Source organism: Emys orbicularis, chromosome 4, assembly GCF_028017835.1.
Source record: "Emys orbicularis isolate rEmyOrb1 chromosome 4, rEmyOrb1.hap1, whole genome shotgun sequence".
NCBI lineage: Eukaryota > Metazoa > Chordata > Testudines > Emydidae > Emys > Emys orbicularis.
The window spans coordinates 68,623,828-68,649,811 of record NC_088686.1 but is presented as its reverse complement, the minus strand read 5'-3'; the positions used below and the strand labels follow the sequence as shown (position 1 = coordinate 68,649,811).

The window sequence follows — 25,984 nt, the reverse complement described above, 5'->3', positions numbered from 1 at the left end:
CCACCATCTTTAGCATGCATGCAGCAGACTACATATTTCCCACACCCACTAGCATTTCCAAAAAGCACTTCCTTTCTCTCCTCACCTTTAACCCTTTTTGGGCTGTCTCTGCATGTCTTTGGACTAGCTGAATTTGTGCATGTGTACGTGGCACTTCTCTCCCCCCTCCCCCTCCCCCCCCCCCCCGACAAGGTTAGCCAATCTCTTAACATGGCACATGTGGGTTCAGATCAACCACAAAACAAATGAATGGTAACAAACTGACTTATACTCAGTTCTCTTTCACTTTAATTTCGTGTCAAATCCTTAGATACTTAAATTTCAAACATAAATAAGAAAATGTTAAATCAGCATCTCTTTTTTCTCCCAAGGGGGAAAGAGGAGAATAGGAGTACTCACACTTCTCAGGAACTGTAGAGGGGAAGATATCTGCACCATAAAATTAGCAGGATAATGTAAACAGCAAAACTGTCCTGCAAAAGTTCTAAATCTTAGAATGCAGCAAACCACTGCATAAAGAGCCAGCAATCAACCCTGTCAAAATAGAAGTCTTTGAAATAATTCATAAACTAGCATAATCTTGTTTTTATTAAATGCAATAAATCCCGTAATATTGCTTGATGCTAACTCTACTTATATCAAGTACCAAATGTATGTTAAAGTAATAGTCTATATCTCTGTATTCTTAAGGCCTGTCCTCAACCTTCTAAATTAACAGTTAATTGCTCCCAATATTATGAGCTGTCCAGCTTTAAATTTCAGTAGTACTCCTGTAATTTCTTTTACTGAAAGAATACAGGAACTGAGCAAACTAATGCCTTAAATCTTTAATGCTGTGTAAACCAAACAGTTCTTAAGCAGGAGGCAAGGAATCATGGCTTCAGCATGGCGCTACTGAAGCAACTACTAGACAGAGTTTCTAAAATATCCTTGGAAATCGGGATTGATGCTTCCAAAGTCTTGCTTTGAGACACTTGGCATCGATTTTTCTATTCTTTGGGGCAAAAGGAGAGAGACACTTAAGTAAAAAATGTACACATCTTCTTTCCCACTTTGAAGATGACATTTTATTCTGAAGAAAATGTAAATCTAGTATAAAACAGTTTACACTTTCCCACATTCCTGCCCAGTTTGGTCATCTCCTATTTGATTCTAAAAATAAGATGCAGAATTTGACACCCTACTCGTTTCCATGCAGTGGCTCATCCTAGTTTAAAGGAGTGGGGGTGAAAGGAAGTTTCAAATCTGCTTTCTGTGTCTGAACCTTACTCAAGCGTCTCTTCCATTTTCTCCCAAATGTGGGCATTTCTCCATTGTTCCCACATCAAATATCAGGGTTTTTTCCTCTCCCCTCCATATCAGAGTTGCATTGGTTTATTGCAGGTATATAGGCATGCTCCTCCTGAATTTTGGAAGCCACTTTTTAATGAAGATGCATAGGTCTGACCCTAGGCACTTGTAATCAGCTGCAGAGACAGTGCCAATGAGAGGGAGAAACTGCCCAAGAGACAGGAGCTCAAGAAGCTCAGATAAGTGAGGTTAAACCAGAGTACAGTTAAGGAGTAATTAGTGATAGCTTGGCTTCTGATACCCATCTAGCCAACTTCTATTATTCAAGATACAAGTTAGTGAGGTGCATTTTTATTGGCTATTACGGTACATAGCAATACTTAATTGAGTTGATTTTTTTAAAATAAATTTTACTAAAGGGAAAAATAGATGTTGATCTTTATTCTGATTGAACACAGATGATTAAAAATAATTTTAAAAAAGTGAATAACTTAACAGTGTGGGCTGTAGCAACTCTCCATACTTTCTTGAGTCACCTCTGTGTGCTCTACATCATATTCACTTGCATTGTGTTCTCTGCTCTTCTGACGGAGGGTAGAGCAATTGTTTTGTCTGTAGGAGATCATGCAGATAAGTGTGAGCACTAATCATTGCACATCAGCCCAAGAATGGTAATGTCTGTGACTTATGTGGATCAGAGAGAGCAGAATAGGAAGCAAATGAGGAACTATCTCAGGTGTCCCTGCTGCTTAAAACTGGAGTTGGCAGCTGCCTCCTTCTCCCCACTAGTGTAGGCACCAAGATTTCCATGACACGATTGCCTCTGACATACAGGTGGATTTTGTTGTGGGGACAATGAGAGAGCTGAACTTTAAGGACATAACTTCTTATTCAAAGACAAATATTCAAGAACGAGAGAACATAGAAAAATTCCGGCCAAGTAAATTATCTTCTTTATACATGTTGCCCATGCTCCGATTTGTTCCTGTGTAAATGAAAACCAGAACCCATTATCTCAGATCTCTGAACATCTACAAAAAAACACATCACCAGAAATAAACTGAAATTAAGTATTTGAAATATACATGCAGAGCCAAATACTGGTAACAGACGCCTTACTAAAAGTATTATTTGTGATGCTGGCTGGGAGCCCAATATATTATAGTTTAAAATGTCTTAGCCTATGTTATATCTGACTGCCAGTCAACCAGTGTTACAAATGACCTCATTCTTAGAGCAAGAGGGTCACTGGTTATTGGTCACAAATTTGTTTGAGATACAAACTGAAATGTATTTGGAAATTATTCATGTTAAATATTCTTCAGACTTCTACATAACTAGTAGAAATAAAAAGATGTTCCCTTTGTTTGTGTAACTTGGTGTTAATGGGAGTTGTATGTGCACTGAAGAGACCCGTGAAGTAAGAAATAAAAACTTAATGTGTAAAAAAGAAATGCAGAGAAATATATGAATATAATCCATTATGAACTGATTTTAGTAATTTATTGGAAAAGTATTGATCACTGCAAATACGTAGGCATTTTCTATCTCTGCTAATAGGAAGTAATTATCTAGTTCCTATATTGCTGCTCAACTCTATTGCTGCAAGTTTTAAACTTTAATAACAGTTAGGCATATTAACCTTTAGTTGCCCTGATACTGTTTTCTTTAATACTCTTGCCAATGAGACTTTTCTTTCCTAATCTCTTGACTGTGGCATAATATTCGATTTCATAGAGACGGTCATTAGAAGACTTGTGCAATCCCATTTGAAGTTTCCAACATTACAAGGATGTCTCAGTAGTGAAACATTTTATTAAAATAGACTAATCGCATTGTGTAACTAGACATTTGGCCAAGAAAAAGATTTTAAATGAAAATCTCCAGTAAACTCTGAAGGCAGGGTGATAAAATAGGTACGTGGATATACATTGCCCCATTTAAAAACAGACTACTTCCAAACTCCCTGATAAGTACCAGCAGTGTGCTGGGCACTTCAGACATAACGCTGTACACTAACATTTCAGTGTACATGACAATCTGTACTAATGTCAGACTTTAGATTTGACTTCTAAATTTACTTGTGTTTGAAATGGAATGGCTCCAGAAGCTTTTTGTATTTAGAATTATCTTGTGGACTAGATAGAATAACGCTCCTTGTTGGATATTCTATAAAACTGTTACTCGGTGTTTTGCTTTCTTATCGTCATAGGATTTGATAGCTAAAAGAAGTTAATAAGTAATAATAATTAATAATTTTTAACTTATAACTGTGTTTGAAGGAAAATCTATTCAGGTAATTATAGGCTGTTTAGATTAGCCTTATTGCTCTTCTTGGTAATGCTCAACTGAGACAATGAAGCATTCTTGAAGGATGATGCATCTTTGAATCTTATTTCCCTAAGGGCTTCTGTTGCCATGTAGTTCACCGAGAGCCTTGTCTACAGCAGCAAAACACTGAATTAAATAAGGTTGAAAAGCATTCAAACCCAAATATGTTAAAATATGGTATAGTGACTTGCAAGCTTGCTTTTCTCCATGTGCTGTGTGCATGTCTGCTTTATTTTGCATGTGCTTTTTAACACCCATTCTCAATACATAATCTTGTGGTTTTTCCAATGATTTTCTAAGAAGGGAACTGAAAAGCAGAAGTTCTAGAATATATTCTGTTGCTGTAATCAGGTATAGTCCGCACATATACTTTATATATACTTAGTTGTTGCCTTGTTAGTCAGCTGTAGAACAGCATATTCCTAAAAGGCACCAGAAACCACCTACACTTTGAACTGCTAACAGGAATGGACAATGATGTTCTGTGCATCACAGGGGAAACTTGTTTTGTCCAACCAAACCATAAAATATACAACATATCAGGGTCCTCAAATAAGATAATTTCTTATTTGATCAAAGAGAGAAAAAGACACATTGTATATACTACAGTTGTGCAACATGCAGTTTCTTACCTCACCAAATGAAGGAAGATTTAAAAACACAGTAGCCTAGTATGCGATCTGCTAGACACATTTTTAAAATAGCATATTTTTTTGCTACCTTGTTTTAGAAGATTTTAGTCATGGCTTGGTATAACCACCTACAGTGTGTTACTCTGCCCACTTTTTGTCCTTTCAGGTCTGTTTCTGTTGAATAATAAGACTTTATATCAAAAAGGTAGTTTTGAAGTGGAAATAAGTTGTAAGAGGAAAATAGTATTTTTAGAACTTTTAAAACTGGAAGGGAAATAGGCTGTAAACACCTCTTGACCCTAGATGGAAGTATTAGAAAAGTTATTTCTTGGTACGTGTATATCTTTGGGCTTAAAAGAATCTCTGTTCTTTATACCAAGATTGGGTGCTGATAGTTCTAATGGAATGTTGGCACAATAATCAGTTTTAAAAAAATCCAAACTAATAACATTAGAAATCTAGTTTTACAGTTTTATTTTACAAAGGTTTTGTACTCTATTCAGCTTGAACAGGTAAGCCAAATAAAGCAATATATCCAGAGTTTATGTAACTACAGTACAGTTACTTGTAAGGTCTACTCCAGAGTTTGACTAGTAACTTGGCCTGAAGGTGTAGAGAACAGAGTGTAGTTGGACAGCCAGCAGGCAAGCAAATGCTCCTATGGGTCCCTGACAAAAGCAGATATTCAACAGTTCAGCAGCTCTTGCTTTGAGAAGCACCAGAGGCACATAACTATTAAAAAGATGGTGTCTCTGATAGTTAAGTATTTTTTTTTTAAAGTTAAAGTAATATCTTACACAACTTTGCCATTTCACATGCAAATGCACATGTCGCTAGAATAGCATTATGTGGGGCTTAAGGACAAATTAAAAAGCAGTAAGAATAAACAATTTTTAAATGGTGTAGTAGAGGATTTGGAATATATTTACTTAGCTAACTTCTAAATACTCTGCTCTACAGTACTCCTGAGTTGTGATAGCCTATTTAGTAGGCCTAATGGCTTTCCTATGGTATGCTTTATTTTAACTTTGTCTTTTTTTTAATAGTTTTGTTTCATCACTTCTAGCTATTTTTTATTATTCCCTGTAATGTTTCCCCAATCCATGTTTTTTCGTAGCCTTCAAGATGGTCAGCAAGACCAGCAATCCACAACACAGGTCAAAGTCCAGTCCCGCCCCCCTTCCCAGGCAGCTGTGCTCAGCGCTAGCGCCTCCTTGCTGGTGAGAAATGGGAGTGTCCACTTAGAAGCATCACATGACAATGCATCTGCTGTAGGCGGTAGCAGTTTGCACGATGAACTTGGTATGCAGGCCTTATGTAACCTTGGTGACATGGAAGTTTTAATGCCGCAGATTTATGGGTAATAATGCACTGAAATTAATTTAAACCGAGATCTTCATTTCAGAAATGTGTGGGTGCATTTCTTAGAGGGAAATATTACTTCTGGTCAGTTCCCCACTCCTTCATAATTATTCCTTCCCCCCCCCTCCCCATTTCCTTTAGCAAGTACACTATAAAAACACCCTTAAAAGAGGCATAGATTTAAGGGATAATGTATGTGCTTTCATGACTTGAACAGCACAATAGATCCAGTATTTACACTCATTAGAAGCTGCTGAATTTAGTTTTCTTGGTCTCTATTGACTCTATTTCATTTTGGTCACAGAGTTTAGCAGGGATTGAAGTCTATATTTTTCTGGTTCAGGATGAGTGTTTAAAAATGTACTGAAAGCATCTTTTTATGGTCTCCAAAAAATTCCTGCTCCTAGTGGGCCATGATATATTGGACTTTCAAATGTGTGTGGAGGGGTGAGAAATCATAGGAAGTTGAATACAGACAATGTCAGTTATTGCAAGTTACAATTGTAAGAAGTAAGCAGCTTAATTCAGATTAACGCATTTTATTGTTTGTATTTTTGACATTGTCTCCTAATAAAAATTTAAGTTACGTGAATGTTATGCTGCTGCCGTTATAAGCATTTAGTTACCACGATTAGGAAGATATCTTCTGTATGTAACTTTACTGGTCAGTTTGAAAAAATTTCCACACTTTCCCCCTTTAAGTCAGTCTTCTCTAATTTACTGGGCCATTTTAGTGCCTCTTAATATATAGAGTGTACTTTTAAATCAAGAGGTCTTAAAGCAAAGTCTTTGCAAATGCTAATTAAACCTCTCAGCCACTTCTGTAAGGTCAGTAAAATCATTACAGATGGGGAAGCTGAGACACAGTAATGTTAAGTGACTTGCCCAAGGTGATACAATAATCTCATTAGAGATGGAAATGGACTAAGGCAGTGGTTCTCAAACTTATTTCATTGGGACCCCCTTCTTTGTGTTTGTAGTCATTTACAACCCCCTACAAGTACATATAGTGCCACCCAGATCTGAAGGCAGAGCGGAGAGCAGCAACAGGGGGGGAGGGATAGCTCAGTGGTTTGAGCATTGGCCTCCTAAACGCAGGGTTGTGAGTTCAATCCTTGAGGGGGCCATTTAGGGATCTGGGGCAAAAATCTGTCTGGGGCTTGGTCCTGCTTTGAGCAGGGGGTTGGACTAGATGACCTCCTGAGGTCCCTTCCAACCCTAATAGTCTATGATTCTAACAGCTGCTGGCTGGGCACCAGTCTGAAGGCAGCACCACACCAGCAGCAGAGAAGTAAGGGTGGCAATGTGAAAAGTGATATTCGTCAATATAGGCTTTTCACTTTTCACAGCTGACTTAGCGCCCCATTGCCATCCTTACTACTGTGCTGCGGCTGCTGCTACCCCAGTCTGACAGCTGGAGCCCCACCACCGCCAGGTGAGGGATTGGGAGGGTGGGGGAAGGGAGCCCAAGCCTGGGCTGCCTCCCGGTGAGGAATTGAGGGAGGGGGAAAGAAGAGCCCATGCCCAGTGGTGGGCTCTAGCTGTCCCCTTTATCCCCGCCTCCTGGGTGTACACAGCCCTTCTGCATGAGCTCCAGCCACCTGGGGCTGACAGCCAGAGCTCTTTATATTAAAAAAAAAAAAAAAAAAGGGTCACCCAGCTCACACCTCCCTTGACACATTCCCGCACCTCCTTTGGGAGGCCCACCTTATAGTTTGAGAACTGCTGGACTAAGGTGATCTCAAGGGGTCCTTTCTCTAAACAACAAACCTTGGTTCCTAACTTCAACATGTAAACAACTGCTAATGATTTGGGGGTCAACATGGGACTTCTAGATTCTTGGGCAAAAAACACAGCAAAGATATTAAAATAGGGCACCTGTAACAATAACTTTTATCAATGACTGCTAATTTTTTTAAGGATCTACCGATTATAGCTTGAGTGCAGTTCTGTAAAATCATGATGTTGATAAACTAACAGCTAGTTTGTTTTAGACCTCACCAATAATCCCTGATTAGGAGATAAATGTGCAACATCTTATTCTTCACAGTGCAGATGAGAGAATTAAAGAGTTGCTTTGTATAGTGCACATTTTAAGTACAGTTTTAGCATAGAACTTACCACTCAAAAGTATCTTCTGGTTCCATTGTGTTCAAATTTTAAAGCATAAGTTTGCATTTCATGATACTGTGCTTTATAACATTAACTGCAGAAATGTGAATCATACCCTTTCAAATCACTGACCTTTTTTTGTTCTGTTTTGTTCTAGTAGCTGTTCCATTCCTGCAGAGACAGGTTTCTTGGTTGTTGACTCACTGAGTATCTGAATGATTTGATACTTCTAGCTGGGTTGAATGTCTCCTCATTCATTCTTCTTTTGGTCACAAATCGCTGGTCTGCTTCTTAGTTGCTAATCTCTCCAGATCCCTTATCACACATCCTTCTTGTGGCATCTGTGCCAATGATGTCTGAATTTGGTTGACTAGACGTCTTCATTTTTCTTGAATGCTGTGTAGAGTTGAAATTTGCACTTCCAGACCAGGTATCTTCTCCTCAGGTATGTCCACAAACTTGCACTTCATGGAACCAGGCATCTTATTTCCTTCAGCAAAAATGAAATCATAGCACATCCAGGGCAGGGCATAGCAATTGTTCCCTCATCACCTGTATTCACAACCTGGTGCAGCCATACCTAAATGGAAGGAACCGCACTTCCTCCTTAACTCCCCTGTCTAAAAGAGCTCCCCAGCCTGAGTGCCATGCTATTCAGAAAATCTGTTCTTGCAACCTGGGAGGCTTTTATATATGAAATATAAGGAGCTAATTAATAATAATGTATTTCCAACTGGCAGCGTAGTTTGAGGACGGTCTTTTGGTAGAATTTCTTTAGTTAAGTCCTATGTTCTCAGTTCTGTATTCTCTCCCCTGAGTTATATGTTGGTAGCCACATCCAAGTACATTGTAATAGACTTTATTTTGATCAAATCTTAATCACACCATCCTTTTTAGCAATCTAAATAAATACCTTGTTAAAGCCCTGGGATGTTGATATTGAGGGTTATAAGACTAGAACCAGAAACTCTTCAATTAAAATGCCCAACTCTGATACTGATTTCCTCCTAGTATTGGTCAGTCTTCATCTCGTGCTAAGTTTTCTGTCTCTAAAATCAGAGCTTGAAAAGTCTGCTTGCATGTGTCACATAGGAAGTTTTCCTAAGTGAGTGCCATCAACTTATGCAAGATCTAAGCTTTCATGTTGAAAAATAAATAAATTAAATCTGGCCCTTGCACTTGCAAAGAGAACCTTCCGAACTTGAACAGTGTGTAGAAATGCTGTGCTGTCTTAAGTTTGTAAACAGACTCTGCTATTACTATTGTTAAGTTTTTCCAAGTTATGACAGTGTGAAAACTAATCTGATTCTTATCAGCTTTCACTGCTACTAAGCAGAACCCCCAGGTAATAAAATCAGTTTCACCTGTTGGTGCTTGGGAAGTCACTGAAGCTATCCTCACAGGAAAAGCACTCAAAAATAGAGGATGGGGAAAAGAGGTACAGTAACAGATACTTCCCGCTTGACAGCAACCAGAAAGTTGAGGGAAAGGAGTAGTAGTAAAGGACACCTCTACTGTAGCAGGGACAGGTCACGGGCAATAAACAACAATTCACGGAAGCCCGTGACCTGTCCCTGACTTTTACTAAAAATAACTGACAAAATGTGGCTAAGCCTAAGCCCAAGCCCTGCTGTGGGAGGGTAAAGAAGGGGGTGGGGGGGTCCAGTGCCCACCGGCATAGTGGCTAAAGCACAGGTGTCTGCCTGGGAATGGTGGCTTGGAGCTGCAGGGGTCTCCCGCCAGCTGACAGCTCCAGCTTCGCTGTCCTGGTGCTGACACAGAAAATGTCACGGAGGTTACAGAAGTCTTGGATTCTGTGACCTCCGTGATATAATCTTAGCCTTAATCATAAGACTGGGATCTCCAGAGGTCATCTAGTCCAGTCCCCTGCACTCATGGCAGGACTAAGTATTATCTAGACCAGCCCTGACAGGTGTTTGTCTAACCTGCTCTTAAAAATCTCTAATGATGGAGACTCCACAACCTCCCTAGGCAATTTATTCCAGCGTTTAACCACCCTGACAGGAAGTTTTTCCCTTATATCCAACCTAAACTGCCCTTGCTGCAATTTAAGACTATTGCTTCTTGTCCTATTCTCAGAAGTTAAGGAGAACAATTTTTCTCCCTCCGTCTTATAACTACCTTTTATATATTGACAATTGTTACCATGTCCCCCCCTCAGTCTTCTCTTCTCCAGACTAAACAAACCCAATTTTTTCAGTCTTCCCTCATAGGTCATGTTTTCTAGACTTTTAATTATTTTTTGTTGCTCTTCTCTGGACTTTCTCTAATTTGTCCACATCTTTCCTGAAATGTGGCACCCAGGATTGGACACAATACTCCAGTTGAGGCTTAATCAGCACGGAGTAGAGCGGAAGAATTACTTCTCATGTCTTGCTTACAACACTCCAACTAATACATCCCAAAATTATGATTGCTTTTTTGCAGCAGTGTTACACTGTTGACTAATGTAGCCACACATTTTTAGCTGCCAGTGGTGATGGTGAGTGAAGCACTTCAAATGTACAAGACATTTCCAAGCTGAATGCAACACACCAGATGACGTGTTTGAGCAAGGTCCAGGCATAGCACTCTGGTGAGAATCCCAGCATTTTTTCCTTTCCTAGTAGCTGGAGGCACAAGTGTGGCTCCTCAACTGGGCATTGCACTTGATGGATGGATGCATGGTGGAGAGCAGTATCTTCAGTACTTCCATGTGGCCAGTTAGCTTTAGTACTAGTTGTAGATGCAGCCTTCACGTTATTAGATGTCTAGTAAAACCTCAATGTCTGATGCTATGGGAGTTTGGGGACTTGTATAGATTATACTGTTACTTCAGGAAGAAAGTATCAAAGATCTTGAGGGGGAGGGAGAAGGGAAGGGAGAGCAAAATATAGCGTAGACAGTAGAAGACAGTGTGCGGAAGGAAAAGCGAAATGTTCTGAAAACAAATAGACTGTCCTGATGTACTGTACACAGCTTTTAATTTGGTGTGAGCCCACGAAAGTGAAAACATACACTTCAGCATGTTGGTTTTGGGAGCATGGCCTGGCAGCACAGATACTTTTCAGTGTGGTTAGTAAGTTAAGTCCGAGGGCAAGTAGGTGTTAGGTAAATTTTGTGAAGTCCTTTGTCACAAAGGGGTGTGGATGTTAATGTTTGTGGGACAGTTTAAAAATGAAGAGTGCTAACTTACTTGAACAAGTGCTTGATTTCTAGACCTAGGATGAGATGCCTGTAAACCAGAGGTGAGCAAACTACGGATGTGGCCCGGGGGACTATCCTGCCCAGCCCTTGAGCTCCTGACCGGGGAGGCTTGCCCCCGGCCCCTCTCCTGCTGTCCTCCCTCCCCCACAGCTACGCCACTGCACGGGCAGCGCTTTGGGCGGCGGAGCGGTGCGCTCCTGCTGAGCAGCGTGGCAGCGTGTCTCACTCCGGCTGGGCGGTGTGGCTGCCAGACATGCTGCTCTTAGCGGCATGGTAAGGGGGCCGGGGGGTTGGATAAGGGGCGGGGGATCCCGGGGGGCAGTCAGGGGACAGGGAGCAGGGGGGCAGTTGGATGGGGCAGAGGTTCTGGGGGGGGCGGTCAGGGGACGGGGAACGGGGGGGGTTGGATAAGTGTGGGAGTCCCGGGGGGTCTGTCGGGGCGGGGGTGTGGATAAGGGTCAGGAGATGGAGAACAGGGGGGGTTGGATAGGAGTGGGGTCCCGGGGGGCCTGTCAGGGGGCGTGGGTGTGGATAGGGGTCGGGGCAGTCGGGACTGGGAGCAGGGGGGTTGGATGGGGGGTGGGGTCCCAGGAGGGGGCAGTCAGGGGACAAGGAGTGGGGGGGTTGGATAGGGAGTGCGGTCCCAGGGGGGGCGGTTGGGGCGGGGGCCCTGGGAGGGGGCGGTTAGGGGACAAGGAGCAGGGTGGGTTGGATGGGCTGGGGATTCTGAGGGGGGCAGTCAGGGGGCAGGAAGGGGGGGGTGGATAGGGTGTGGGGGCCAGGCTGTTTGGGGAGGCACAGCCTTCCCTACCTGGCCCTCCATACAGTTTTGCAACCCCAATGTGACCCTCGGGCCAAAAAGTTTGCCCACCACTGCTGTAAACCATTCTTCTGAACTTCAGACAGCTGTATCCTTCATTTTAAAAAGTGTAATATGGTTGATCTTGTGGTAATAGCACAGATATAGGGGTTTGGAGCCCTAGGTTTTATTCTAAGCTGTGTCACAGACTTCTGTGACCTTGGGCAAATCACTTCACCCCTTTTTCCTTATCTCTAAAGTGGGGATGATGATTACCTCTCAGGTTTATTGCAAGGTTTTAATTTATTGATGTTTTACAGAATTTTGAGATTTTTGGAAAAGTCCAATAGAAGATCACAATTTACAATACTGTCTCTCAGCATTACCTCAATCACTTGCCAGTATAAATGCTTGAATCTGAATCGGTTCTCAAACATATGTGCAAAATAATAAAACAAATGAATGGGTGTGGGTAGAGTAATTTTTAAAGGCACAAGTAGCAGGCGCTTAGTTTTCATTTGTACCTTTGGGAAATCTCCCGTTTGGTAGTTTGTCAGGTTGCTCTCGATTGTTGGGCTACTATTTTCACAAACTCTTACCTTATATTTAAAAAAAAAAAAAACCACTTTAGAGTTCCAAAAACATAATTATATGGACTTTACCCCAAAGCTGAAGAGCTGAGGTCAGTTAAATTTCCTCTCCTTTTAAGATGCAATTTTGCACAGCGGTGAATGTCCTCAACTTCTGTTGATTTGAGTGGGTTTGTCTTGACTAGGATTTAAAGATATGGTGTTACCTAATACTTTCTAACATGTTCTAATTCATTCTAATGTTAATGTAGACCAAATTGCTTCATCAAGGCTTTCAAGATCTTGCAGAACTAGACCCTAAGAGGCTAGATAAAGGCAAACTGATCTTTAGCCAATAGGAAACGTGAAGTGAGTTCTGGAAGTAATTTGTCAGGAGAATACTTCAGAACACTTAGATTCTAAGCATGTTTTATGCAAGTTAAGTATTTCTGGCTTCAGCCATCTGAGCTGCTGATTCTGCCTTTCTTGCACCTCGTAGCTGCTGAAGGCCGGCTCAGACAGGGTCCCATGGATCTCTACACTTCTCATTCTAGAGCCACCACTCTTCTGTCCTTGGGCACAGAGTATTCTCTGATCCTTTTCGCAAATGCCCACATTCATCTTTCCTTCTTGCCATCTCAGTTCAATACTGTAATCTGTACTTCAGTGCTTGAGTACCACTGTGTTGGTTATATGCAAATATCCCAGAGCTTCTCTATATAGGTTGACATAACTGTTAATACTCTAGAAGTATTTTTAATTTGAACACATTTATAAGCAGAGTTTTCTTAGAATTCACAGCTCTTCCTTTGCATAAAAAGTTACTAATATTTCTATCGAACAATAACTAAGGAGTTGTGTGGGCAGATGCCATCTAGTGGCCAACCATATTACTACCTGTATTTCTGTGCCTGCAGGATAAGCTTGGGTGATCTGCTGCACAGCTGAAATTTGTTGTTTAAATAGTCTCCTTTCTCAAATCACAATTGTTAAAACAATTATAACTTAATAAAAAGCTATATTGAGAATCTGAATACTTAAAACTGAAGCAGTTTTTTATTTACTATCTCTTTATTCCCAGGAGTAAGCAATATCACTTCTGCTTTGCCTCCGAAAATTGCAACATGATAAAGGACTGTTCTGAAATTGTACAGACGTTTTATACTCAAACTAGTTAAAAGTAACATGAGATTTAAAAAAATCTTAACTTTTATTTTCAAAGACTGCTATGGTAAGAGGATGGAGGGGGTTAGATTCTTACTAGGTAAACATTCAATATCTATTTATAGTCTTCCATAATTAAAAATACAGAATTAGATGTGTGTCCATTGGCATCTTTTGACTAGAACTTGGGGGAGGAACTTTGTGACTACTTCCTCATCTGGTCGTTTCTACACTGCGTTGTAAGGATCTCACACATGAGCTGAAAGTCTGTCTACAAGTTTCCATGATGCCCTAGTTCTTGGTTTTCTGAGCATATGATATCTAGCCAACTGACATTTTAGCAATTCATGAAGACTGCAGTTGGAAAAATCATTTTACTCAGACTGAAACTCTGGAGTTTAATAATAGAATCTCTAAGAACACCCAAAACTTAACTTGCCTCCCCAAAAAACAATCTTTTATTAGTCTTTCCTGCTTTGGGTGACTTAATATGTTAATAGAACATCACTTTTCTTTTAGAAAAGGACAACTATGTTTTATCAGGAAGATGCCAAAATTTGAATCTTAGAGCCATATTTTTCACACAAGTGAGCTAACTTTCACTAGGAAGGGTATCCATTTTTAGCAAAAGTGTGAAGCATGGCAGATATCTTGGTAAAGGTGCATCCATTCAAATGGAAATAAGAAATCTTACATTTTGAGTGTTTTGTCTTTTGCTGCAATTATTTGTCATATTTCTACTTACAGGGAATATTTTATCCCACGATGGGCTTAAGTGCTTGAAATATTCTACATTTGTAGATCTGGATTTTGATAGATTCAAAGAGGTGTTGGGGTGAAGAAAGTGTATGTTAGAACTTCCGCAGCTGCAAACTCTTCTGAGACAATGTTGATGTAATAGTATAATCTTTTAAGACAACAAACTTACTTCGATGTCCAAAGTAGACTAGTCCTTAATGGCACATACATTTTATTGAACTAAATTATCTAAATCCAACAGATTGAGAGGATATTTTTGGTGAATACTCAACTCTGATTGTAATAACTGGATTGCCTCTGACTCCCATAACAGGCTGTTAGCTCAGTTGTTCAAGAGCTTCAAGAATTGGGAATATCCCTAGCTGATTTACCTGTTTCTTTTAAAGATAATTTGTTCATGTGTTGAAATGTGATTTTTTTTTGATCAGTCATAAATAATAATGTCCTGGCCAGAATATGAAGTGTGTAATCTGATGTTGAAGTTCACTTCAACTACTAAAATCTTTCTCCTGATGTAATTGTGAAACTTAATTATATAAATGGGATAAATCGGTGGTGGTAGAGCCGATGTATGGGGCATTAGTTAAAATTAAACTTTACTTCAGTAACACGTTTGTTTTGGCAAACCATGGACACTTAACTGGAGAGCCTAACTGAGGTCTTAAACTTACAAAAAGACATTGACATTTGAAATATTAATTCAAATATCTATAGTGTCCACTGACTACTATAATCCATAGCAAATATAATTCGATATTGTGGACAAACTTTCCTTTAGCCAAGTTTAGTGCACATTGTATGCAACTTATAACGTATAAATGTCTTGCTGAAACAGCCTTTTCCCTTTTGGTCTAATTTACAAGTGGCCAGATTGCTCCAAGTTTCCTTTTTCCTTACTCTTTTATAACTACTACTGTTACAAGTAGCACTTAAAGTCTCTAACTCAGGGGGAAGGTTTTTTTTATGCAGATATTTTCCGCTTATTTTGTGCATTTAAAAGCACTTTGCATCAGTTACACTGTTTTTGTTGGCTGTCAATTGCGTTTCCTATCTCCTCACCTTATACTTCTCTAGAGGGAGCTCAGATGTACCTGCCTCCAAGACTCTACAAGAATTTGGGGTATAGAAGCTTATGAGCAGTCAGGTTTATGTACAGAAAGGAAGAAGGAGAGGGTCTGATCATGTTAGGTGTTGCTCTTGGGACTGCACACTAGAGCAGAAAAATATTTTTCTTATAAAATTAAAAAATACAGGACATACAAGCTAAAGTGTACAGTGTTGATTTTGATTTAATAGCTCTAAAACTATCTACATGAGAGATTGCCAGAGATATTTATTCTAGACGAGATGGAGCTGATAGAACATTTTCAATTAAAAGACTTTAGAATTCATTTTCTAATCTTTAGGCTGAAATATCCTGAATCTGGACTTTAGGGCAAGCTTCCAGGTTTTTGGGGCGAGAAGGGCACAGTAAGGACAAGTATCTTGTGGGCCAGGCAGTTTACTGTTTGGGCTTGATTTTCATTTCTGACTGTTTTTTTCTATAGTTCTTAGATTTAGGAACAGGCTCGCTCTCTCTTATCATTGTTGAAATAGATGCTGGTTTAGCCAATGTAAAAACATCAAATTAATGGTGTTTCTTTAGCTCCCAATAATGCCTTCATTTTCCAAACCCTGTTAAGTGCTTGATCCTAGAGCTCTCTGCTTGCAGTTCTTTTCTCCTCTCCAAAGATGAGCACGGACACAAGTATAACTGACAAAATTTCACTTATGCTCTCTATAGAATTTTATTTTTCTTTTCAAGCAGAAACCTGGCTTTAAAAGCCTCTTACTTTTGCCACCTGTGGGATTTCTGCCTTAGTTAAATGTCATGGTTGCCAATTGCTAATGGTGGACGATTGAGTAGACTGTTGTAACAGCCACATGGCTCAAAGCATACAGTAGTGTATTTTCTATGAAACCCCACTAATGCAATTTGCCATTTCAAGTAGCTTGTCTACATAGTCACTGAAAGGCTACCACTGTATTTCTGTTGGGTTAATTCACTGTTGTTTCCCTGTATCTCCAATATTGTTTATTATCCTGACAAGCGTAATTGATAATGAATTGCAGTTGTGTCTAAAACATATATCATGTAAATTGACATGAGAGACAAAACTTTGGTATTAGAGGAGAATGCTAAGCAATCTAAGCTTTTGCTACCCCTTCCTGATATTTTGTTAATCCATTATGCTGGTCACATTTTACGTGATGACTTATTTGTTTTGAGACCTACATTTATAGCAATCCATTAAAATGTTACTCTTTAGAAATCAGCACTGCTGGGATGAAGCAGTATTGAATATTTGATCTTTCTTGACCTTTTCTTTAATAGGTAAGTTTAGTTCTACACTCTACGAGACGGGAGGCTGTGACATGTCACTTGTGAACTTTGAGCCAGCTGCAAGAAGATCATCCAACATCTGGTGTGTGTGAAGGCCAGTCAGAAGGCTTCTTATCTTATCTGCAGTATAGTTACAAGCATTTAATTCCTGTTATAGAAGACCTTGAAGTATAAAAAATGTAATCCTGGGTCTCTCTTTACTATTGTGAAATCTGAACAAGTTTAGCAGAAAACAGCATTAAAGTAACAAATACTTTGGAAAATTATTGCTATTCCAAATAATAGTAAATGTGTTCACTCAAGGATTGACAAATGCACTTCCATATAGTCTGTAGAAAACTATTTTTTTTCCCTTGGGGAATTTACTATCAGTTTCTGCAGAGCATATGATAAATAAAATTTAGCAATTAGGGCTGCAAAATGAACTTCCGATTGTGAAGCAAATGTAAATCGATAGTACTGTGTTCTTGAGTGTGCAGATAGTCTGAAACCGTGTAGAGAAGTGTAACATGCCTGCCTGCAAACATAGCCTGAAAAGCAGGCTGGGCACTGGGAAGTTTTCCTGGTGCTAGAAGAGTTCTAAGTCTGCCACTTAAGTGCAGCAGAATTGCTCTGGGCCTACTACTCCACCGTCAGGATTGAAGTAATCTCCATCACTTGTGCCCGTGGGCGAACAACCAGGGGCGGCTCTATGTATTTTGCCGTCCCAAGCACGGCAGTGAGGCAGGCTTCGGCGGCATGCCTGTGGGAGGTCCGCTGGTCCCGCGCCTTCGGTGTACCCGCCGCCGAATTGCCGCCGAAGCCGCAGGACCGGCGGACCTCCCGCAGGCATGCCGCCGAAGCCTGCCTCATTGCCGCTCTCATAGCGACTGGCAGGCCGCCCCCCACAGCTTGCCGCCCCAGGCACGCGCTTGTTGCGCTGGTGCCTGGAGCCGTCCCTGCGAACAACTGTTGGATCCATGTAGCCATGGATCGAGACACCACTCCAAATCCCTGCTGTGCAACAGTACACAGGGACCTCCTATGGAGTTGACCTTGGACACAAACTTGTGTATTCCTTGCATGGGCCTGCCAGATCTTGCCCCTATGCAGTGTACATTTTAATAGCAGTGGTCTTGTTAAGAGGGCCCTACACAGCTGTAGAGAAAGCAGTGGGATTCGCACCCAAGAGCAGTATGAACTGACCCAATCTAATTGAGGTATTAACTTTCAACCTTCTCATTTCTGTGGGTAGTTGTAATTTCGAGAGGTAAAATTAGTCTAGCTTTTGGGAGACTTTAAACACTTACCTCCTAGCTGCACCAAAATCTCCATACACTGAATGCATTGGCATAGTGTAGAACAGGGGTTGGCAACCTTTCAGAAGTGGTGTGCTGAGTCTTCATTTATTCACTCTTAATTTAAGGTTTTGCGTGCCAGTAATACATTTTAACGTTTTTTAGAAGGTCTCTTTCTATAAGTCTATAATATATAACTAAACTATTGTTGTATGTAAAGTAAATAAGGTTTTTAAAATGTTTAAGAAGCTTCATTTAAAATTAAATTAAAATGCAGAGCCCCCCGGACCGGTGGCCAGGACCCAGACAGTGTGAGTGCCACTGAAAATCAGCTCCTGTGCCGCCTTTGGCACGCGTGCCATAGGTTGCCTACCCCTGGTGTAGAATAAGTCTTCTGACTATAGAGTTATGGGATGAATTGTCCAGAGTTGCTTTCACTTTTTTTTTTTTTTTGGCCAGCTTCTCTGTGCAGGAACACATACACTAGAAGCTTCATTCTGTACTTATGGTAATTACTGAATGTTGCAGTTTTATAAAAAGCAAAATGAAAACTGATTCTACATCCTACAAATGTAGGATAGCCTCACTGAGCTGAAGGAATGGAGGCTGGTGAACAAGTGCAGATAGGTGAGGCTTGTTGAGTAATAAGTAGTTGGGCACTTGGAGGAACAACACCACTATGGCCCAATTATAAATGACTCAGTCCTGTTCAGAATTCTATTAAATCCAAAGGGAGGGTGCAGGAGGTGTTGTGTTTTTTCCTTCCCACCCTTCGCCTGCAGGGAGTACACAACTAGCTATATTGGCCATTGCTTGCCAGAGCAGTGGAATCTCATTGGCCTGAACTTGCAGTCAACTGCAAACCCAAAAATCCACATACAGAGTGCCTTAACTAAATTGGCCTTTGGTAAATTCTTCTAATTGACAGTACAACTTTTTCAGCAGGCTTTTTTGCATGAATGCTTTGCCATGTTTTCCAATCTAAAGTGTAACTTGTCTACGGCTTTTGGGTGTGGGCTTTAAAATTAACTGAAAAAGTCCTGCAGAATGACTTAATCTTCATTTTAAACTGAAGACTACAACTTATTTCACATGGCTTACTCTTACAATGAGGACCATGGTCTGATGGTCAGAAACAGCATATGATAGGGGCCGGTACAAACTAGAAAAAAATCTGAGTAGCTACACTTCTGCTTACTCTGTTAAAATACCCTCTGAATTTTGATAAAATGCAAATTAAGATACCTTGTATCTGAAGGAGAGGGAAAAAAGGAAATGTGTTTAAACTTGGTGTAATTCTGACATCATATTGCATACTACATTTACATGAAATTAATTGTCCAAGTTCTTGCTATAAATTTAACATTGCTGTGAGAAGCAAGGGTTTGATATTGGAATCCATTAAAAGCAATCTGGCCTAAAATGAGTGCAAATGGCGGGATAACTTTGTTTGAACTTCTAACTAGAGATTGAGGGTAATATTTTAAAAGATGCCTACGTTACATTTTCAAACGTGTTTTAGTTTTTATAGAAGTGACTTTCAATGAAGGTTAGACTCCTACGTTGCTTAATTTTACCCTAACTATATAACAATCAGCAACAATGTTGAGGTGCAGGAGAAATGGGAGAGAGAGAGCTGGAGGTAGGAGCAGAAGTCCACCGGATTCTCTTACCTTGTGAGCCCAAAGGAGAAATACTCAGATTTTCATTAAGGCATGACTAGTGCTCATCTTCTGAGGGCTAACAAGTTTAAAAAAGGGTTCACTCAGGCAACAGGAAATGAGATGATTCCTTCTGTGTCAACAACTGCTAGCCAATCCAGGGATCTGTGACAAGGTGTAGTTTATATGGTAGAGGTGAGGAAGAAGAGAGCGTCTTTATTATTGTGATTGTAGCAGATACTGTCACATATGAGCTCTTTGCCATTCAATATATGGGTAAGATTTGTTGTCACTCTTCTTGGTTGACATGTAAGAAGCATCTTAAAATGAAAATACTTATTTGTTTAAAATATGTTAGTGTGAAGTCTAAGAAATTACAAAAAGGAATGAAGGTATTTACGCTAAAAGTTTGGTCTTGCATTGGGGAAAATAAAACTTCAGGCATTTTAATACACTGGAGTGGCTTGTTGAAGTCAAATGTAACGTTAATTTAAAGTATTTTCTCTGTTCCTATAGTGACACGGACTCTCATGTATCAAGTTCTACCTCAGTTCGCTTTTATCCACATGATCTAGTAAGTTGTTTTTTTAATTGTTTGTATGATAAAGCAACCTTGTGCCTATTTGCATGCACATTTTTAGAGCACTGATCCACCTTACCTTATTCTACCAGTTTTAAAAAAGCAACTTTTTTGACTTGGAAGGAGCTCATATTCAGTATTGCAGTGCCTTCGAACATATATACATGCAAATTTTAAAGCTAAATTCATCTACAAGCATAACTGCATGAGTAATCTACACCTTTTAAAATTGAACAAAGACTACAATATGATCTTCAATTTGTATAATTTGATCATAAAACATGTTGGAATTAGGGGTTCTTCTGACAAATGTCATAAAGCTGACCAAAAGATTGATGCATGTACTCAGGTAGAGCCCTATTCCTATACACCTCTAAGATCTGTAGGACACAGGAGGTGTGAATTTCTATCTGCAGTCCTCAGAACCAATCATGACTCTCCTATCAAGGTATACACCCTGCCACCAGGATCTAATGCGCAAAGGTTAGAACGTGTGAAGTGAGACACTTAAGTAAAGCCAAAGGCCCACACCAAATCACTGAACGGACAGTACCTGTGCAAAAAATTCTGCGGTTCCCAGTGTTCCTGTGACACACAGATCTCTGATATTACTGTCAACTCCAAACTAGCCTGTGTACTTCCTTCCGTGTTCTACCATTCCCATACCATTCAATCCACAAATAATCAGCGTTCTGATGATCCACACAACTTATGATTGAATGATGAAACTTGTTAAATCATGTAACCAAAACCAGAGAGAGGCTGGAATTTTGGTGCAGAATAGTGCAGAGCAGAAAGAAGCTTGTTTCTTCCTGGCCCTGCACAGGGGTATGTGATCTCCACAGCTCAATCCTGATGTCTGTTGGAAACACTGTGAGCATCCTTTCAAGGGAGAGCTCCCACTGGTTGATGGGTACTACCTGTGTATGCAGCCCCATCCTCTGTTCCCCTTTCTTGTAACTATGCAAATTCAGGAAATTCAGAGAAACTCAAACCTTATGAATACAAATTGACACTTTAAGCCTCTACTTAGCTGCATGGATCATTAAGATGTGACAAATCTTTTGTAGTGACATTGCTTTAAAAGGATTCTGTCAACTTTTAAAAAACTAACTTGAAAAAAATTCAGGTTTCTGCTAGGACTCCATTTTAAATTGTATGCTCTGAATTTTGAAAATTCCTCTTTAAAAAAAAAATAGGACAATATAGGAGAACTCTGAAACTGACTATACACACATAGCTGTTGAATGTACAAAGTAACCAAACTGCAAAATAGAACCTTTTATTTTGTTTACAATAATCTTAGATGTAACTATCTAGGTACACAATTTCTAGGCAGGTGTTGTTGGTTTTTTTTGTTCAAATTGACAATGTCTGTCTAATAAAAAAAAAAAGCTTAAATTAAATGCCAGCTACAACTCCATATTAAAATAATTTTTACAATCTCTACAGCATTATACGTAAAGAATAAATGGGACCTCTTTAAAATGTCGCTTGGCCTTTTCACAGTATTTACACACTTGGTTAGGCAGTAGGGTTTGTACTACATACTTTTGTAACACTGCTTCTTACTCTTAAGTCACGTGTATCCTGAGGTTTCAATAGTTTTGTGTGTTCTGTGGTGTTACTGAGATTTCGGGGAAGAACTCTGACATTAAATGGCAGGGGAAGGAAGAGTTAGGAAAGCACATGGCCAATCATGAATAATGCTTTGCTAGTGAGAGCAAACCCTATTGTTTAAAACTTAAGTGTATATTAAATACTCTAAGCATAAGTCTGATAATTGAAACATGAGTATGTTGCTTTGCCTCACAAAATCAACCCACCGAGTTGAGCATGGGTTTGCATGCAGCATAGCTGACTACATGAGATGTCAATGTATAGCCACTTATCTAAAATCAGAATTAGTCTCTATGTGTGGCAAGTATTACTTTTGCTTGCCTCATTAGTTCACCTCTCTTCAGATTTGGAGTTTCCACCATAAATAGAATAATTAGTTTAGCAGACACTTGCATGCTGCAAAAGTAAGAATGCCAAATTATCTTTGCATGCACCTCTGCTGGTGCCATTCACATGTTGGTCTATGGGCAGAGAAAATAAGTGGTAACTAGTAAATAGTATTTCAAAACCAAAACTACTTAATCTTCAAAGATGTAGTTAGTAGAAAGTGTAATTATAACTTGAAAGTACTCTTAATACTTATTTTCTTTTAGCTTTCTCTTCCTCAGATCAGGTTGAACAGGCTGTTAACTATAGACACAGATCTGCTGGAGCACCAAGACATTGACCTAAGCCCTGACCTTCAGGACCGTATGCAATCACAAGAGGAAGCAGCCCAGAAAGTTAAACAATACTATCGCTTTTGGATCCTACCCAAGCTGTGGATTGGCATTAATTTTGATAGGCTAACTCTCTTGGCTTTGTTTGATAGGTGAGATACTCATGTACTACCAGATTGCAGCTCAAAGGAGCAAAGATTAAGATTTGTATCTAAATTGTGAATAATATATCATATAGTACAAATGGATGTATCCTTGGCAAGCCATATAAATTTATTAAGCACTGAAAAAAGAAACCGAACAAAATTTAATTGTACTAATATTATGAAAGCTAACTTCTATTTTTTTCCTCCCACCCCCATTAGTGTTAACATGGAAAATTCCAAATTATTGATTCAAATATAAGATACCTTGTATGGAAACCAGATAGTGACTTCTCTAGGAACTGTTTAAAAACAGAATGAGAAGGATTGCTGTTGCACACTTGGCTGTAAAACCAGATAATTGGCTTGGTACAAGATAACATTAGCTTCAAAACCACTCCAAATGATGGTTACAAACTGAAATTATGCAAGTATGATTCAAGAGGTGACAGCAATTCCAGAGTGTTATCTTATAGGCAGAAACAGCTAAATCATGTTACTTGGTGTCACCTGTTGAAATAAAGTGAGCACAAATCCCTTTTGGCCATGTTCAGTGTATCAAAGTTTAAACAGTAGTTTTAAATTTTCCTCAGCGCGATTGTCTGTGCAATAATAACTATGTAAACACCTATTTCTGTTAGTCAGCATTACCCTGTAGTTTGCTTAGTCTGAATTGAGTGGCTTAGTGCCACTGAATGAGAGAGTAATTTCAACTCTTGCACTACACAGTCCTGTTAAATAAATAACCATGTTGCATACAAATAAGATGGCTAAAGTATTTTTTTTTTCTTGCCTTCCCTAATGTGATGATGGGCTCCTGAGCATCCTTTATGGAATTCTGAGACAGGCCCATGTTACAGGCCACCATTCTTCATCTAGCAGAGTATTTAACTACTTTCTGAGGTCATCAAAGCTGCTTCTTAAAGGCCCAATTTTTCAAGATGCTGAGTGTCTTCAATCTTCATTGAACTCATGCAGTGGATGTCGAATGGGGGGTGGAGGAGGGAAAGGAAGGGGCAATGGGTCATTTAGTTGTGGGTTGGAAAGCAAGCCAGCCCTGCACTTACCCAGCAGTGGCGGCCCTGGGCCAGAGGGCTGGGCCTCGTTCTTCATCCTGGGCGTTGCAACCTGGTACACGGGGTCGGAGAGCCATTTAGATTTAGCTGGGCCAAATTTGCGTGAGTGGCATTGCAACATGGTGTACTTGGCAAAGCAAGGTGTCCAGTCATGTGGGACAGGAGCTGCTGCTTCTGGGTGAGACCAGGCTCTCCCTCCAGCCCCTTATGAAAATTTGTGTTATACACCGCCTTTTATCAACTGTAAATATGCTTCAGAAGGCACCATGTGTACATCAAAAGGCTGCTGGGATGGCAATCATGTCCCCTGCCGCCCCCATTCCCATTTATCTCAATCACTGAACTCACGGTAGCTTCTGCCTAAGCTTTGTTAACAGATATGTATTACAGTTTGCTAATATGTACTATGCAAGAGTTCAGGCCCATTTTGCTACCTGCAGCATATCTTATTTGCTAGGCTTCTCTGCTAGCTGTTCTCTGCCAATCTCTTCTAAACCTATCCAGCTTTTTGATATTACTTTTTTTTTTCCCCCACAGGAATCGTGAGATCCTTGAAAATGTGTTAGCTGTCATCCTAGCCATTTTAGTTGCTTTCCTGGGTTCTGTACTCCTTATAGAGGGCTTTTTCAAGGATATCTGGATCTTCCAGTTTTGCCTGGTAATAGCCAGTTGTCAGTACTCACTACTCAAGGTACCTTAGTTTTTTATCTTCATTTTTAATTACAGTTTTGAACAATAGAAATAAACAGTTGAGGACTTGTGTGACAAATTTTCTTGTTCAAAGGTGTCTGTGAAGTTTGAGTACTTAGGCTACCAAGAACTTTGGAAAGAGAGCTGTATAGAAGTTTGTAAAACAAAAATTTTGGCTTCTGCTAAAGTTTGGAATAAGGCCACACAAGGTCATTTCACTGGAGTAGCCTTGGGTATATTTGTTAAACAGGAACAATAAAAATCTAAACCTCTCTGCCCATGACATACCACCACAGGTGTGGTCCGGGGAAACAACTGAATTGAAACCCCATTGTTATAAAAAAGGGAGTGATTGGTAATGTGTTCTGTTAGGGCCCTGGACCTTTGGAACTCGCTTCCTTCTGGTCTGGTATGGCCTGAGTGTGTTACCCATCCAGAGACATGGCAAGGGCCCATCCTTTCTCCCTGGCCCATTGGAGATATGAGTGTTGGTAGAGTTGGGTATTGGTGGTGTGGAGATGTCAGTTGTTTTATTTTTTTATTTGATTTGAGGAGTCTGTCGATGTATTTTTAAAAGATTGGCAACGAAGGTCAGAACATTGAAGGACACTTTTATTGTAATTTATTATTTAAATAAAAGAGGATTTCACTCCAAAAATACACATAGATATTCCTTTTTCTACTCTATATCATAGCATTTCACCAGATGTCAAATTGCCAAGAAGGTCATTCCAAAATAGAGTTAGGTGAAAAGATTGCTTACATTCTAAGAAGCAAAGGGAGTTTGAGAAAAGAAGAATGGGTCAGAAGTAATTTGGATCTCCTCTAGCATGAGAATTTCTTCTATAAAATTTAGATAATCTGTGTTGTGTTATAAGACTTGTAAAAATGAATCTTCCAGAGTCTCAATCTCTATTTAACTGTCTAGTCATGATTCAAAAACTTGCTGTAAGAAGTTAATTGCTTTTGCATGCTAGTCCTTAGTGAAAATGTGTGCAGAGAAGAAGCTTGTCAAAGTTTAATTTCCAAAGTAAAAAGTTACTCAGTGTCAGATTAAGTATCAGAGGGGTAGCTGTGTTAGTCTGGATCTGTAAAAAGCAACAGAGAGTCCTGTGGCACCTTTAAGACTAACAGATGTATTGGAGCATAAGCTTTCGTGGGTGAATGCCCACTTCCTGCATCCGACGAAGTGGGCATTCACCCATGAAAGCTTATGCTCCAATACATCTGTTAGTCTTAAAGGTGCCACAGTGTCAGATTAGTTAGTGTTGGAAGTTCTGTCAGGTCCCCATCAGGTGTTTTAAATTTCACAAGGTATCTAGTAAATATTTACAAAGGTCAGGGGCAGCTCTAGGCACCAGCAAAGCAAGCAGGTGCTTGGGGCAGCCCATTTGCAGGGGCAGCAGGGATCCAGCATGGGAGCTAAGAACCAACAGGGGGCCCTGGGAACTGTAGTTCCTTGGTTAGCTCCCTGCCTATAGAGCCAGCCCTGGAGCAGGGAAAGAACTACATTTCCCAGCATTCCCTTGGCCACTACCAACAGGAAAGAGGGGGAGGGAGTGAGGAAGCTGAGACCTCATGCTGCAGCCTGCTGTGAATGGAGAGCTGCACTGTGAGTAGGGATACCATATTTTAACATTCAAAAAATAGGACACTTCATGGGGAGGGAG

General features: G+C 40.0%; 1 protein-coding gene across 2 annotated transcripts in view; it reads left to right on the top strand.

Annotated features, from left to right (window-relative positions):
- Window positions 1-25,984, top strand: part of PCNX1 (pecanex 1) — a 130,991-nt gene that overhangs the window by 48,386 nt on the left and 56,621 nt on the right. The window contains exons 8-12 of one of the 2 annotated variants that reach the window (XM_065404494.1): window positions 5,371-5,555; window positions 16,600-16,690; window positions 20,063-20,120; window positions 22,340-22,557; window positions 24,162-24,315. In XM_065404494.1, the coding sequence (XP_065260566.1) occupies window positions 5,371-5,555; window positions 16,600-16,690; window positions 20,063-20,120; window positions 22,340-22,557; window positions 24,162-24,315 (706 nt within the window). The remainder of the gene's footprint in view (window positions 1-5,370; window positions 5,556-16,599; window positions 16,691-20,062; window positions 20,121-22,339; window positions 22,558-24,161; window positions 24,316-25,984) is intronic. The other variant, XM_065404495.1, reaches the window with a different exon arrangement.